The sequence below is a fragment of the Conger conger genome, chromosome 19, assembly GCF_963514075.1.
Source record: "Conger conger chromosome 19, fConCon1.1, whole genome shotgun sequence".
NCBI lineage: Eukaryota > Metazoa > Chordata > Actinopteri > Anguilliformes > Congridae > Conger > Conger conger.
In genome coordinates, this window is record NC_083778.1 from 12,019,511 (window position 1) to 12,035,306 (window position 15,796).

At 47.0% G+C, this 15,796-nt stretch overlaps 1 protein-coding gene across 1 annotated transcript in view; it reads right to left on the minus strand.

Annotated features, from left to right (window-relative positions):
• Positions 1-3,402: 3,402 nt before the first annotated feature.
• LOC133119007 (GRAM domain-containing protein 4-like) overlaps positions 3,403-15,796 on the minus strand; it is a 31,274-nt gene continuing 18,880 nt past the window's right edge. Inside the window, 16 exon segments of the mRNA XM_061229359.1 lie at positions 3,403-4,443; positions 4,730-4,798; positions 5,369-5,459; positions 6,084-6,177; positions 6,397-6,544; positions 8,105-8,259; positions 9,096-9,205; positions 9,765-9,808; positions 10,465-10,536; positions 10,663-10,711; positions 11,093-11,184; positions 11,704-11,795; positions 12,087-12,112; positions 14,423-14,558; positions 15,173-15,231; positions 15,567-15,687. Coding sequence (XP_061085343.1) covers positions 4,342-4,443; positions 4,730-4,798; positions 5,369-5,459; positions 6,084-6,177; positions 6,397-6,544; positions 8,105-8,259; positions 9,096-9,205; positions 9,765-9,808; positions 10,465-10,536; positions 10,663-10,711; positions 11,093-11,184; positions 11,704-11,795; positions 12,087-12,112; positions 14,423-14,558; positions 15,173-15,231; positions 15,567-15,687 — 1,460 coding nt within the window. The 3' untranslated portion in view covers positions 3,403-4,341.

Sequence of the window (15,796 nt, forward strand, 5' to 3'; positions counted from 1 at the left end):
GGTCGCCAGTCCATCGCAGGGCACACACACCATTCACTCATACCTAGGGGAAATTTAGACTCTCCAACGAGCCTAACCTGCATGTCTTTGGACTGTGGGAGGAAACCGGAGTACCCGGAAGAAACCCACGCAAACACAGGGAGAACATGCAAACTCTGCACAGAGAGGCCCCGGCCGACGGGGATTCAAACCCAGGACCTCCTTGCTGTGAGGCGGCAGCGCTACCCACTGCACCATCTGTGCCGCCTAGTATGAAATATGTCCATTGGAATATTCATTCATTAATTCTTATTTGAAGCTCTGCAGTTCCGCAATGTGCTTTGACTGAGGCAATATCTTTAAAATAAATACTCTTTAAAGGTTAATCCAAATAAATTAAAGCGGCATTCCCACATCTTAAATGGTCTTTTGCGTTTTAAAAGATTTAAAAATTCTAGAGTCTTGCATGGTCACTGTAACAAGACGTCAATTCAAAATAGAATTTATTCTGGGAAATCTGGCCCATAAGATTTCCCAAAAAATACATTAATTACAAAGTAAACTTAAAACAACAGTTTGCAATGGAACGAAATAAATGACTCCACTTATTTTAAATTAATTTACTTAAATTAAAAAAAATGTACATCACATTTTTGTCAATAGACATCATCGTCTTCAAAAACTTTACAGTGATTTTTTTTTTTTGGTTACATTTTATGTATAAATTCCTGTCTCATTGTTCATTTTTAGATGCCAGTGGTCTAGATTACAAATGCGTATTCAAAACCTTTCCAGTGGCCTTAGTTTATGTTCATGTAGTTACATACTGATTAAGAATACAATGAAAACACTTAGCAGACATTAGCAGACAATCAGAACAAATATTTTGTTAACATCAAGTACCACACAATTACACAGAAACCCTCAATGTGCTTCCCTTCGATTGGCCACAGTAAACTCGTCTTGTCAAAAACCAGTCTTGCGTGTTTGTGATTAGCTGACACCCCTTTTCCAAGGCATTACAGTGGGAGCTTACACCCTATCCATTTTTATATTTATATTATATAATAATTTGTTATTTAGCTGACGCTTTTATCCAAAGTGAGTTTCCGTTGATTAGATTAAGCAGGGGACAATCCCCCTGAGCAATACAGGGTTAAGGGCATTGATCAAGGGCCCAACAGCTGCGCCGATCTTAGCGTGACTATGACGGGGCTTGAATTTATTTACTGAAGCACTTCAGTTTAAATACCTCTAAAGGGGAAAAAGGTGTCCAAACAAGGATTTGAAACCACAATCTTCTGATTACAAGTCCAACAATAGGAACCATCTGCCACTGTCTGTAATAAATCAGACAAAATATAGATTTATTTACTGTAATTGGAAATCCATTCAGATTATGGACGGGAAAATCAGATGGTTTCCATGGACACAAGAGGTCAGAGGGCAGTACGGCTTCCCGTTTGGCGATGGAATGCAGTGCAGCATAAAACAGACGCAGGAGTTCCTCCTCACCTGGGGCACAAACCTGAATGAGGGTCCAATAGGAATCGAGCCTCACTATGAACAACTGCTAATGCCTTTCATCACAGGTCCCCCGAGAAAGGCCAACTAAAATTTTGGTGCTTTTGCTAGCCCCCCCCCCCCCCCCCCCCCCCCATTATTAGTAAATAATAATTACTTTCAGGAAGAGAACTGATATTGAAATTCAAGCTCAAGATTGTGCTCATAATATGACAGGTAAAATATAAAACTGCCTTGGCCGGGACCACCTAAAATAAAATTTGGCCAGTGACCTGAAAACTGGATACGGACACTGACATCGGATGTCATTCCGTCGTCCTTCGTTGAAAAGAGGCGGGTCATGTGACCACTTGTCATCGATGTCGGTGCTTACAAAAACACACCGGTTCCAAACGGCCTTCTGTTGACATCTTCCAAACACAAGTTCAGCCAGAACAGGACTGGTTTTGTAAAAGGTGGACAAAAACAAAAAATGTTTTCATACAATACATTCTGTGCTTCTGTAGGCTGGTCAAGAGACCATTGATTAACCCAGACTCTATTTCAAAGTCTGAGGTTAAAACAAACAAAAAAAACTCAACAAGACAAAAAAAAAATGCTTTGTGTAAAAACATCCATATTAATGACCGGTAGTCCCATTTGCTTGGTTACACCAAACCAAAATGTTTGAGGAAAGCATTTTATTGAAGAAAAAACTCAAAATAAAATAAAACAAAAAGTAGGTTTTGAGAGAAATGATGGCTGAGACCAGGTGCTTGGCTTTAGTGTGATGAGGTCCCTTCTCATTGGCTAATCAGCAGTTGGATTTAGCACGGACATTTGCAATATGTTGGTCAAGGACATTCCATGATACGGTAAAGACCACTGTCACATGATGAGGGGAGGTGATCACGGGCCTCTTTTTGGATAAAGCACACCTGTTATAGGTGTGTATGAAGTACGGTCAGTGCGTTGGACTTGGAAGTACAGACAGCTGGCAGACAATCTGCCGCCCTGGCTCATGTACACAGACAGGCTGACGAAGCTAACCTCCGGGGTGAAACATGAGCGTGTGACTGTCATGTGACCCGCACAACAGCCAATTACAATTCGACACTGAGAGACAACCACATAGGTACGGAATGACAAGATCTGACAGAATAATGAGGTCATGAGATCAATTTAACAGTCCTCTCCCAATATGGCACCCTGAATGTATCCACAAAAATTAGTGTTCGAGCAACTACGTAAACCCCGATATAGGCACTCCCAATCAACTCAAAATAGTTTCTAAGTTTGTTCAATATGGGCATGACTTGACATATCAATGCTTTAAACAAGGGATATCCAGTCTTATACTGTAATTATATTGTGTATGGATACTCTGTGTGTGTGTGTGTGTGTGTGTGTGTGTGTGTGCAAGATAAATGCAAATACAGGGAACATCTCTTCAGTTTTGTTGCCTATAACCTGACCAAACCAACCGTAATCGGAGCAAGGGAGTTTGTGGTTTGGAATTGTGCAACTTTCATGTTGAGCTTATCGTGATGATGGCGATTCCACTGAAATGAGCCCAGAACGGCTATTTGATTAGCACTGCGATGAACATGGCGATTTTTAAGGAACGCAATCTTATTCCTCCTCGTCAACAAACAGGAATTTAAGATAAATGCCTGACGAACAAGAGCAGCCCGAAACATGGCGAGTGACTCTGGGTGAACATTCCACAGCTTATAAACTCACTCGTGTCAATACTCAGATGAAGGAATGGCTACAGCGTACAAACAGCTCCAGAAAAGTAATATGCTGAGAGGGTGTTGAAATGAAACATATTATCAAGATTATTGCGACGCTTCATAGTTTGTGGGTACATATGCTGCTTTTTTCAGACACTGCAATACATTTTCAAATAGAAATATACTGCTGCGAAATATATTTATTGTTATATTTTTCAAAAAGTACACATATGTACAATATATGGCAGTACATTTCATTTTTGTATGGGAAACCTATGTGCAGTGTTAAGTGTGGCAGGTGCAGGTTTCTACACTTTCCTATGCTATTCTATCAGTGTTATTTTAGGTGTGTGTCAGAAGCAGTTATTTCATATCTGGGTTGTTAATATGTCGCTGTTAAATGAGTTTTGACGTTGTGTTAATAGAAACTGCTGTTCACTGCCACCAACACGTTCGGCTGATTTCGGTTTGACTCATTTGGCCGGTCGTTGACCGTTATGAAAAAGAACCGCTCCCTAAAATAGCTTCACGCTTTACTCCACACTCCACCACTGGTGAAAGAACGTCCGGTTTTCTCAAACGCAGCGGGCGCAGCACTCGCGAGAACGGCGCTAACTTCCAGAAAGGCTTTAAATCAAGGAAGGCTTCTTTTTGGTTCAGCGTCCGACGGCTTTTCTCCAGCCTCCGGCCCACCTGGCGTACCCCACCACATGACGTGGCTGCCTGGCAGAGGTTTACCGCGGCAATTCCAAAAAAAACAAAAAACGAAACAATAAAAACAGTGAAATCCTAACCGGTCCTTTTCAACAGACGCATCAGAGTATCACACATCCCCACGGAAGGAAGAACGGCACTGCCGGGTAGGTAAGTAGATCCAGCCTCCCCCCCCTACCTCTTCCAAAACACCCCACCGTGACCTAATATTAATAGTGTCCTCTCTGATGCCCCCGCCTCAACAGAAACTGTGAGTCCCCCTGCTACTGTCAACGGTCAACAGAAACGGTCAGTTCCCCTGCTACAGCGAATGAGGCGTATTCTCTTATTCTCTGAAAATATACGCGGGAGCGCACACGTGTGTACATGGGATTGAGGAAACTCCACCACCCCGCCCCCCCGTTGGACGTTAGGGCTCTGGGTTGGTCACCGCGGGCATGATTTTTAAGTACTGCGTGTAGATGGCGTCGAAGGCCTCGTCTCTGTGGACCATGGCGCCGAAAACCAGAGGCTGGAGAGAGAGAGAGAGAGAGAGAGAGAGAGAGAGAGAGAGAGAGAGAGAGAGAGAGAGAGAGAGAGAGAGAGATACTGTGAGCAGGCTGTCACCCAAAGGCTCTTCTGCAGTAATATCATGGTGAGGTCATTAAACCCGATATCGTTCATCACACCATTACGAATAGAACATTTACCATAAATACCTCCTTCTGGCCCCCCGTTTAATAATTAATAAAGAAGAGACTTCTGCTGAAAACGAGCCAAGGTGCACAGACGTGTCCCTGCAGTCAGGGTTTGCTTACTTTCTGGGTGGAGGGCGTGGCGATGGAAATGCCCATCCCGGATCCTGGCAACACGGACAGGACCTTGTACTGAGGGAAACAAACATGACAGGACCTTGTACTGAGGGAAGCAAACATGACAGGACCTTGTACTGAGGGAAGCAAACATGACAGGACCTTGTACTGAGGGAAGCAAACATGACAGGACCTTGTACTGAGGGAAACAAACAGGACAGGACCATGTACTGAGGGAAACAAACAGGACAGGACCTTGTACTGAGGGAAACAAACAGGACAGGACCTTGTACTGAGGAAAAACAAACAGGACAGGACCTTGTACTGAGGGAAACAAACAGGACAGGACCATGTACTGAGGGAAACAAACAGGACAAGACCTTGTACTGAGGGAAACAAACAGGACAGGACCTTGTACTGAGGGAAACAAACAGGACAGGACCTTGTACTGAGGGAAACAAATAGGACAGGACCTTGTACTGAGGGAAACAAACAGGACAGGACCTTGTACTGAGGGAAACAAACAGGACAGGACCTTGTACTGAGGGAAACAAACAGGGACACGGCCGGCCGTTACTGAACCGGGCGGGGCAGGAAGGCACGTTGCCGTTCAGAGGCTTGAGGGGAAACGGACTGAAGACCCACCTTCTGAACGTCGGTGATGTCCTCCAGCTTGATGACTTTGTTCTTTTTGTAGGAGCTCGACCGGGAGCTGGAGCTCTCGAAGCAGAGGTAACTGGAGGAGGGAGGGAGGGAGGGAGGGGAGGAGAAGAGGGGAGGAAAGAGGGAGAAGTGAGCCACAGCAGGGCAACACTAGTGCTGTGTGCCCCAACTGGCAATGCACTGGCCCAAAGTTCCCTTTGATAAAGTCGGTGAAGAATTTTAAAACACATTACATTTGTTATTTTGCAGATTATTTTATGCAAAGCAATTTACAGTTCACAAGATTAACCTGAGGCTTGTCCCCCTCCAAGAGAAATGTGGGGTTAAGGGCCTTGCTCAAGGGCCCAACAGTCGCACCGAGGGCCTTGCTCAAGGGCCCAACAGTCGCACTGGGGCTTGGACCACCAACCTTCCAGATCCCAGTCAAGCACCTTAGCCACTAGGGCTATCAGCTGCCCTGTGAAACTGTTCAACTGGATTAACCCAAGACTGGAACACATCAAGTCAGTAACTACTGGAGTCCAACAAGGACATGTAGTGGAGGCAGAAACACTGGGGGGTTTTCAAGACCGGGCTTGATACGGTGCTAGATACTATTTAGCTTTTAGGCAAACTAAGCAGTAGGTACACTTTAGTGGAAGGAAAAGGCGAACATTGCTGGGCTGAATGGGCCATTATGTTATGTTATGCTACTTACTTTTCTGTTACATAGAGCACGCCGTTCCGGATGTAGTCGGTGGGCATCTTCCTGTCTCTGTTTATCAAGCAACACCGCCACCCGTTTTCACACACTGAGTGCACAGAACACACACGGGGAACAATCAATCATTTTGTTCGGATGTGGAGAGCAAGGCATTTTTATTGGCTCAATATGGTGATGGACACATGAGCTCCACCCATTTTGGGCGTATCAACACTCACTCTCCTCTGAATAGTTTGATGAAAACATCAAACAGCAGGAAAAAAAAAAAATTAAAAAACAGAAACCTTTGTGCACTACCACCACCTACCCGGTAGGGGGCGCTCACTCTCAGACAGGTTGAACACTTCGTGGAAAGCGCCCTTCTTGGTGCTGTAGAGGCGTCCGCTTTCCTCGTCGCGGCTCATGCCGTAGGGGGCACTGGCTGCCAGGCTGCTACGAGACGTCACTGGCTGGAGCTGAGAGCCGAGAGGGAGGAAAGGTAGCCGATTGGCCCAGACTGTGACAAGGAGGAGGAGCCTGAGGGGATCAAACAGCTGTGATGTGTTTTAGCCAAAAGCCCCCCCATCTGTCCCTGTGGTGCACTGTGTCATACATCATTACAACAAGAAAAGCGGTGTTCAGTCTAACAAAGGGCCTTCAGACAGAAGCATTTCATTCAAGTCTAGAGATAAAGACAGATGGTTAATCAAAAGTCCACAGTGATGTACTAGGAGGGAATTGTGCTGTACTAGGAGAGAATTGTACTGTGCTACGAGTTCACTGTGCTGTACTAGGAGTTCACTGTGCTGTTCTTGGAGTGAAATTGTGATGAACTAGGAGTTCACTCTGCTGTACAACCCATTTGCAGTTATTGACAAAAGTATTTGAATGTCGATAGTGTTAATGGAGGAGTTGTATTTACAGTTCTAACAAAGGACCATTCATAGAGAGTTATGGAGAGTATTCCTGTGCTTATGTAGAGCAGGTACAGTCTGCAGTATTGTTCAGACCAAGTCCATTTGGGAGTGAAACTGAGTGGAGGATCAATCATTTCTATATTTAACCGGTCAATATGTTGAACGAGCAGAGCGATGTGCATAGCTTTGACAGATGGGATTGATTTAATTCATGTTACAGTGAATGTGGAAAGAAGATATGATGCTCTCTCCGCTGAATTATTATCCTGATCACAAATTTTAAATCCAGGCCATGAAAAGATCTACACAAATGACGTTTAGGTCGTTCTGCTGCCCAAAAGCAGAAATGGTGGCGAAGGCAAAGGACCCAGAAGGTTGGTGGTTCAATGCCTGGTGTGGCCACAATAAGATCCATACAGCTGTTGGGCCCCTGAGCAAGACCGTTTACCTGTATTGCTCCAGGGGGGATTGTCCCTTGCTTAGTCTAATGAACTGTAAATCGCTGGATAAAAGTGTCAGCTCAATAACTAATCGTGATTATATTATTATAATCCAACTGTATGTCTAGTTCTCCAAGGCTATTTCCAATGCATATCGCTTTTCGGATATCTTCCAATGTATCAGCTGCAAATCAGCTGAGGAGGAGAGATGAGAAACTATCAAAATGAAGGGGAGGTGGGAGAGGGGGGTTGGGGTGGAGGGTCGGGGTGGGAGAGGGGGGTTGGGGTGGAAGAGGGGGTTGGGGTGGAGGGTCGGGGTGGGAGAGGAGGGTCGGGGTGGAGGGTCGGGGTGGGAGAGGGGGGTTGGGGTGGAGGGTCGGGGTAGGAGAGGGGGGTTGGGGTGGGAGAGGGGGTTGGGGTGGAGGGTCGGGGTGGGAGAGGGGGGTTGGGGTGGAGGGTCGGGGTGGGAGAGGGGGGTTGGGGTGGGAGAGGGGGTTGGGGTGGAGGGTCGGGGTGGGAGAGGGGGGTTGGGGTGGAGGGTCGGGGTGGGAGAGGGGGGTCGGGGTGGGAGAGGAGGGTTGGGGTGGAGGGTCGGGGTGGGAGAGGGGGGTTGGGGTGGAGGGTCGGGGTAGGAGAGGGGGGTTGGGGTGGGAGAGGGGGTTGGGGTGGAGGGTCTCACCCGCCGGGACATCAGCGTGTTGGAGCGCTCTTTGAGCTGCGGGTCGGTGGGCAGGCTGGTCCAGACGATGTAGGGCGAGTCGTACTTCTCCCGGAGCTTGGGGCAGCTCTTGAAGATGAAGTCGATGATGAAGAACTTGATGCCGGCGTAGATGCCTGAAGGAGAGACGGCGAATCGGGGTGTGGTCAGAGAGCCTCTCTCCCGTTACCCCCCTCTCTCACTCGTTTCGCTGCAAAGCAATTACTGTTCCACGTGCGCTTCAGCCAAAAAAACCAAAGTGGGGGCTCTCCGGTACTTACCGGAAGATCCCAGCGGACATTTACAAACAGCTCTAACAAAGCTGATTTATGAACGACCTGGCGGCTCCGAGTGATTCTTAATGGCTCTCAGTTTGGCCAATAAGAGCGAAGGTGAGCACTCCTAATGACAGTATATCTGTTTATCAAGACATTCTCAGCTGTGCGTTTTTAGTGCGTTTCTGCTGACGCCCTGTGTAAATTGTGCTATGGGATACATGTAGTGGGATATGCGCTATGGGATACATGCAGTGGGATATGTGCTATGGGATACATGCAGTGGGATATGCGCTATGGGATACATGCAGTGGGATATGCGCTATGGGATACATGCAGTGGGATATGCGCTATGGGATGCATGCAGTGGGATATGCGCTATGGGATACATGCAGTGGGATATGCGCTATGGGATACATGCAGTGGGATATGCGCTATGGGATACATGCAGTGGGATATGCGCTATGGGATACATGCAGTGGGATATGCGCTATGGGATACATGCAGTGGGATATGCGCTATGGGATACATGCAGTGGGATATGCGCTATGGGATACATGCAGTGGGATATGCGCTATGGGATACATGCAGTGGGATATGCGCTATGGGATACATGCAGTGGGATATGCGCTATGGGATACATGCAGTGGGATATGTGCTATGGGATACATGCAGAGGGATATGAGCAGTGCTCTCACCCATCATGAAGCCCAGGAGCTTGTAAGGCAGGAGGCAGGAGGCGATGAAGGCCAGCCACAGAGCCACATACAGCTTCTGAGTGATCTCTGGGTGCACCCACATGAAGAGGCTGAAACACACACACACACACACACACACACACGTGAGCCCACATGCAAATACACGTACAGACATGTGCACACGCACACACAAATACACACACACACACACACACACACACACACACACACACACACACAGACTCATGCACATGCGCACACACACACATGTACATGCAGACAGGCGCCCACACAGACAAGCACACACACACGCACACACACACACAGAATCACATACAAAGGGTTAGATATCTCAATCTGTATCCACACACAAAAGGTTCAAACATACACATACACACATACAGCTGAACCCATAACACACACACACAAACTCACATACAAAGGGTTTTGTATCTCAATCTGTATCCACAGATAAAATGTTCAAACATGCACATACGCATATACAGCTGAACCCCTAACACAGATACACACACGCATACAAAGGGTTAGACACCTCGATCTGTATCCACACATACAAGGCTCAAACATACACAAACACATACAGCTGAACCCCTAAGATAAGCCCCTCGTCGTCTTCAGGGGCAGGCTTCTGAAAGAAAGCTCACTCACTTCTTTATCTTCTCCAACACGTCGGCCATCTTGCCAAATAGGTTCTGTTGAAGCAGAACCGTTAGATATGAACAGACAGCCATAGAAATTACACTCAAACAAATACAAGTGCTGCAGCAAGCTAGTAGCGCCGTGTTTTATTCCACAGCAGTGTCAAAACCTACTTTAGGAGGCAAACTGCTTCATCTAAACAGCAATAACGTTTACCTTTATTTTATTGTGCTAATAGACTCATCTCAAAGTGCTTCACAAGATTAACACAAACAGAAGTGAGGAATATATTCACTCAAAAGACGCCACATAAACGCACGTACAGATCTCGGCGTTAATTTATCACTGTACTTCAGAAGCGAGTCCTATCCGTGAGATACAACCTAAACCGTAGCTGGGAAAACCATTTCCCTGAGATGCCTGTGGCATTTTCTGCTCTGTTAAAAAAGGACATAGTTTCCATTAGTGTCAAAATGATGTGCTATCGTGTAATCAAATGAGACTACAAACATGACCGCATCAGTGGTGAGTGGTGGCCCAACCAGGGCTATGATGAAGGCAGTTTCAGTGCTGCATTTCGGCTGACAGCCTTACTTAAACAGCTCAGAGGCTATTTGTGCTCAGGTGCATATAGGTATAGAGCTTGTAGTTCAACCACCGTCTTCACATCCTACTGTAAATCATTAACAAAATGGCTGACTTGAGTTACCTGCGCTTTCTGCGCAACATCGAGGACCAACTGGAACTTTTCTGAAACCGTTAGGTCTTCCTTTGGTGGTTCCTACACAAAACCAAAAAGATTCAATGCAATAAAACCGAGGATCGAAGTCACTTCCTGTCCTGACAGGTATGTGTAGGAAGTCACATGACACAGGCAGGAAGTCACATGACACAGGATAGGTCTTACCACAGGCTCTGAGACTTCAGGCACAATACTCCACTGGATCCTCCAGCCCCTGAGAAGAGAAAAGTAACAAAATGGAGTCACGTGGATTTCACTCGCACACAAACACGACAGCAACACTTACAATGTTAATATACAGTGGTTGGGGTTGCTGGTGGTGGGTATTGCAAGACGTTTTTTCCAATTACACCAACATTCTATTCAAAACCAGCTCGCTATGCTAACATTTCTTTTACAAGGATCAAACTTTCTCCTCAGCTACAAGATTTAGGACCACACTCATACATCCCAATTAGTGGACGTGTTCCTATATTATTTTCCAGTAAACGAATGTCACATTCCAGGAGAAAACGCTCCTGAAATGGGAGCGCTGTAGAGAACCTCCCCAGCTGAGCCGTGGGCGGGTTGGAACGTGCCAGACTCGGAGTGTTACCTGGCGATGAGGTAGTTTAAGGACAACCTCAGGATGGCGAGGAACAGGAACAAAGGAATGGCCCAGCCATGCCATGCAGCGTTCATGTAGAGCTGAGACAGAGAGAGACAGCACTATAACTAGTGTACAGACACAGCACTCTAACTAGTGTAGATACAGCACTATAACTAGCCTACAGATACAGCACTAACTAGTGTACAGATACAGCACTATAACTAGTGTACAGACAGCACTCTAACTAGTGTAGATACAGCACTATAACTAGTGTACAGATACAGCACTAACTAGTGTACAGATACAGCACTATAACTAGTGTACAGATACAGCACTAACTAGTGTACAGATACAGCACTAACTAGTGTACAGATACAGCACTCTCACTAGTGTATGGATACAGCACTAACAAGTGTAGAGCTACATCGCCGTAATTAGTGCATATCTGATTCATCGCAACACAGAAACATAGCACTTGTAATAATAGTAGGCAATTGAATCGTTGCAGTGTCCAATCTAATTTTCCGTAATGAAATCATTCAAATGGGCTGTTTGTGCACTCAGTATTTGAGTGTGTGTTTGTGTGTGTGTGTGTGTGTGTGTGTGTGCACACTCACTATGAAGGCGATCGCTGACGTGTAGACAGAGTGCCAGCTGGATAAGGCAGAGAGGTTCCTCAGGAAGTTTGTGACAGGCTTGACTCCTCTTTCTGAAGACAGATGCAAGCAGAAATACACATCTAACCCACATTCCCCATTTCACTTACGTATCTGACTGAAGCACGCTCCGCTCCATTCGTGGTTACTGTGGAAACGCTAAGGCTGCACCAGTCTCTGAATAGTATGGACTTCAATGAGGACAAGCCACACCCAATGACCTCACAGGTCAACAGTGATGTCACAAAAGCACGAGGATGGAAATTGAGAGGACTCGGTGTTATGGCTACATGACAGTGCAGTTTCAGTTAGCAATGCTAAGTGTCCAGTTGGGCAGTACTCACTTAGTCGTCGCATGTTTTCTGTTAGCCTGAAAGGAGAAGCAGAGGGCATGGTTAGTCAGGGAAGCTCTGATCTTAAGCCAGAAGTGGTGTCAGACAGAGCTCAGAAATTCTCCCCCCCCCCCCACCCGTTCCCTTCGCGCACGTGTCAAACTCCACTCCTGGAGGGTTGCAGTTTGTCCAGGGTTTTGGAGTGTGGTTCATTCAAGTAATTCATTGGCTAAAGAATCCACATACCTTGTTCACAAAGCCTTAATTGACGGTCGATTCACAGGAAACCACAAAAAACTAGACACTGCGGCCCCCTCAGTTTGACACCCCTGCCTTAGAACCAGAGGGACACCTTGAGTCTCTGCGAGAGTGTGGCGAGCTGTTTGGCCCAGAAACAAATAAAGCCTGTCCCTCTTTCTGTCGTTAGCATTAGCCATGCTAACACAGGGTTTGCCTGAACGCATTCAGAGTCTCTCCCGGCTCCTGGCACTAGCGCTTCAGTGGAGCTCTCTCAGGACCTTTGGGCCACCATAGGTCCTCACCGGGACCAGTCGGAGTAAAAGGGCGCGGCCTCGGTCAGGAACGGGGTTATGAACTGTTGACCGTGTCAAAACACTGACGGCAGTAGCTATATTTCAGTGGGAAGTATGTGGTTAGCACCAAAGAGGCGTTGCTTGGCAGGATTTCGAGTGACGCTGGCAGCCCCCCCGAGGCCTGACCGTGAAACTGAAAACAGAAACTGGCCGACAAGTCTTTGGCGCGAGGCTTGATCGAGTTTTTGGCTCAGCCCGGCTGTCTTGGCCGCGGCGAGCGGATACTCTGAGTCTTTTCACAAACCCAGAGTGCCTTCAAATCTCATTACCCACGATTCCGAGGGCCTCAACTGTCAAGAAATTGAGAGGTCAGACACTTTGACGAACTGCCCTTTTTCATGCCGTTTGGCTGAGGCGTCTGCTAAGTGAGTAAACTATAAATTGACCAGGCCGGCCTCAGACCCTGGGGCTGTGTGGGCGAATGACCACCAGGGGGCAGACTGCTCTTCAGCGCGAGAACAGTACAGATTTGAGTGCCGCTTGACTTAATTTCCTGTCAGTCCTGGTGCAAATAGGCTGAAAGGATGGTATCCCTAGATGCTTCTGTAAACTCATCTAAACTGGAGATTTGGGGAGATAAAATCTCTCCCGTGTCCTGGTGTGACTCTATCGTTTTTTTTAAACGACCGGCACAATTTACAGCTGGACGGAAAAGCCATTAAAGACTCATTTTAAAGCCCATCTCTGCGCCAGCTACCAGAGTAAAACGTAGCAGAGCCGGGGCGTGATGGCTTTCATTGCCCAAGCATTAAATACCCATCTACTCACCGAACAGCACGGGTAGAACAAGGCAGAGGGGTGATCAGCTCACTTCGCGTCGACTGTAACATGTTTTACGGTTTGAGTGGACAGGCCGCCGCGATCTGCGTACCATGATGAGGTCATTACAGAGCAACACAGCAAACTGGCGAGAGCACTGACCACGTTGAGCAGACATGCACTAAAACACACACACACTAAAACAGTCTGCATTGATTTGTGCCAAGCTGTCCTTCACTAACATCGTATTTAATAGCGTCTGGTTTATTCTCGTCTATCCCGGCTCTCGTACGCGGCTCTCTGGCCAGGCTCCATATTAAGATGAGGTCAATCACAACGGGTCTTTCGATCCCGGATACATCTGGATACGTACGAACGAAAGCAAAGGACAGAGACAGCATTGGCATGTGAGCGTACACTCTCAGAAATGAAGGTACAGTGGAGGTACATTTTTGTAAAGGACAACTTCCCAAATGTACCCTTAAAGTACAATAACATTCTGTTTCGGTGCAAATGAATAGCTTATACCTTTTGCTATACTATTGTTCTGCATTCTCCTACTAAATTTTATGAACTCTCAATTTTCTCAACCAAAGCCAAAACCCCTTGGTTTGGCCACTTCATACTGGGCTTTTGATTGAAAGGCCTAAATACCTGGCTGTATTGCCTCTGTGTAGAACCTTTTCGCAACTGTATCATCACAAGACGACATGGTGTTGATATTATATTGGATTATATCTCATCGTTTATATCTTCTGGGCAGCCTGTAGCATTGTGGTTAAGGCAAATGACTGGGACTCACAAGGTCGGTGGTTCGAATCCCAGTGTAGCCACAATAAGATCCGCACAGCCGTTAACCCTGCATTGTTCCAGGGTAGGATTGTCTCCTGCTTAGTCTAATCGACTGTACGTCGCTCTGGATAAGAGCGTCTGCCAAATACCATTAATGTAATGTAATGTACTGTAATATCGCAGAAATACGGTAACCTTTCTCACCGTTTAGCGCTTAGCGGCTCGTCGGGCTCCACGGCCTGCTCCTCGGGCTGGAAGCGGAAGTCCTCGATGTAGACGGCCAGCTTGTCGTACAGCCACTTCTGCACGCGTGCGTACAGCGTGTCGCGTTGGCCGTCCGCTGTGAACACACAAGGTTTGCAGGGATCCAGAAGTGCTTTCGCATTACCCCGGTATCAGCCCACCACAACAAGATTTACCCTGATACCACCCCACCACAACAAGATTTACCCTGATACCACCACACCACAACAAGCTTTACCCTGATACCACCACACCACAACAAGCTTTACCCTGATACCACCACACCACAACAAGCTTTACCCTGATACCACCACACCACAACAAGCTTTACCCTGATACCACCCTACCACAACAAGCTGTACCCTGGGTCAAATCTGGGGGAGGTGTACTGACACAGGATCTTGTTCCAATAGTTGAAGTGCACAACTGATGCACTTGATTGTACAAATGAGCAGCTCAGTGTGATCTCTAGCTGCAGAATGAGGTGTGCTTTGTTAGAGAAAAACTACAGGACGGTAGATCTCCAGGAACAGGGTTGGGCAGCCCTGCTCTAGCTGTTGAATGAGGTGTGCTTTGTTAGGGTTGGAGTGAAAACCTACAGGATGGTAGATCTCCAGGAACAAGGTTGGGCAGCCCTGCACTAGAGTCGGACTAATCACAAACACTTTGTGACCCCACACATCCCCGTGGTGACGGCGTTTCCCTGGTTACCTGTCCCATTAGCAGCTGGTGGTTGTGTTTTAGGAGGCTGGGGCGGTGAGTCTTCCAGTCTAAGAGGAACAGAGATGTTGGAAAGTGACATTAATTTCTTCCAGTTCCCCCTCCTCCCTGACTAAAAACAGATACCCACTTTCAGGGTTGCCACGGAAACGCAAAGCTGGGAGAGGCGGTCGGCTTTTCCCCTTCAAGTAATGTGGACGAACTCCAACCAATAAGAAATCATGATCAATGCAGGTCATCAAGGGTGGCACTGTGAGACCCGGCACATGTTGAAATGCACACATGCACAGACAGACACACACAGACACACACACACACTCACACACACACACACACATACACACACAGAAGCAGGGCGTAAACAGCGGGGGGAGGAAGCCCTCACCTGGTCTTGAGGACCTCGTTCATCTTCTGCTCCAGGTCTACTCTCTTCCCGCGCTCCTTCTCGAGCTCCAGTTTCAGGGACTCGATGTTGGTTTCTTCTCTGATTTTTCTCAACTCCTCCTCTGAAACACACAACGCAAGATCGGCACGCACACATCAGATGACCAGTAAGAGACACCACACATTCCACAAGACTTTAAAAACAAAACAAACAAACAACTAAAAACAAAA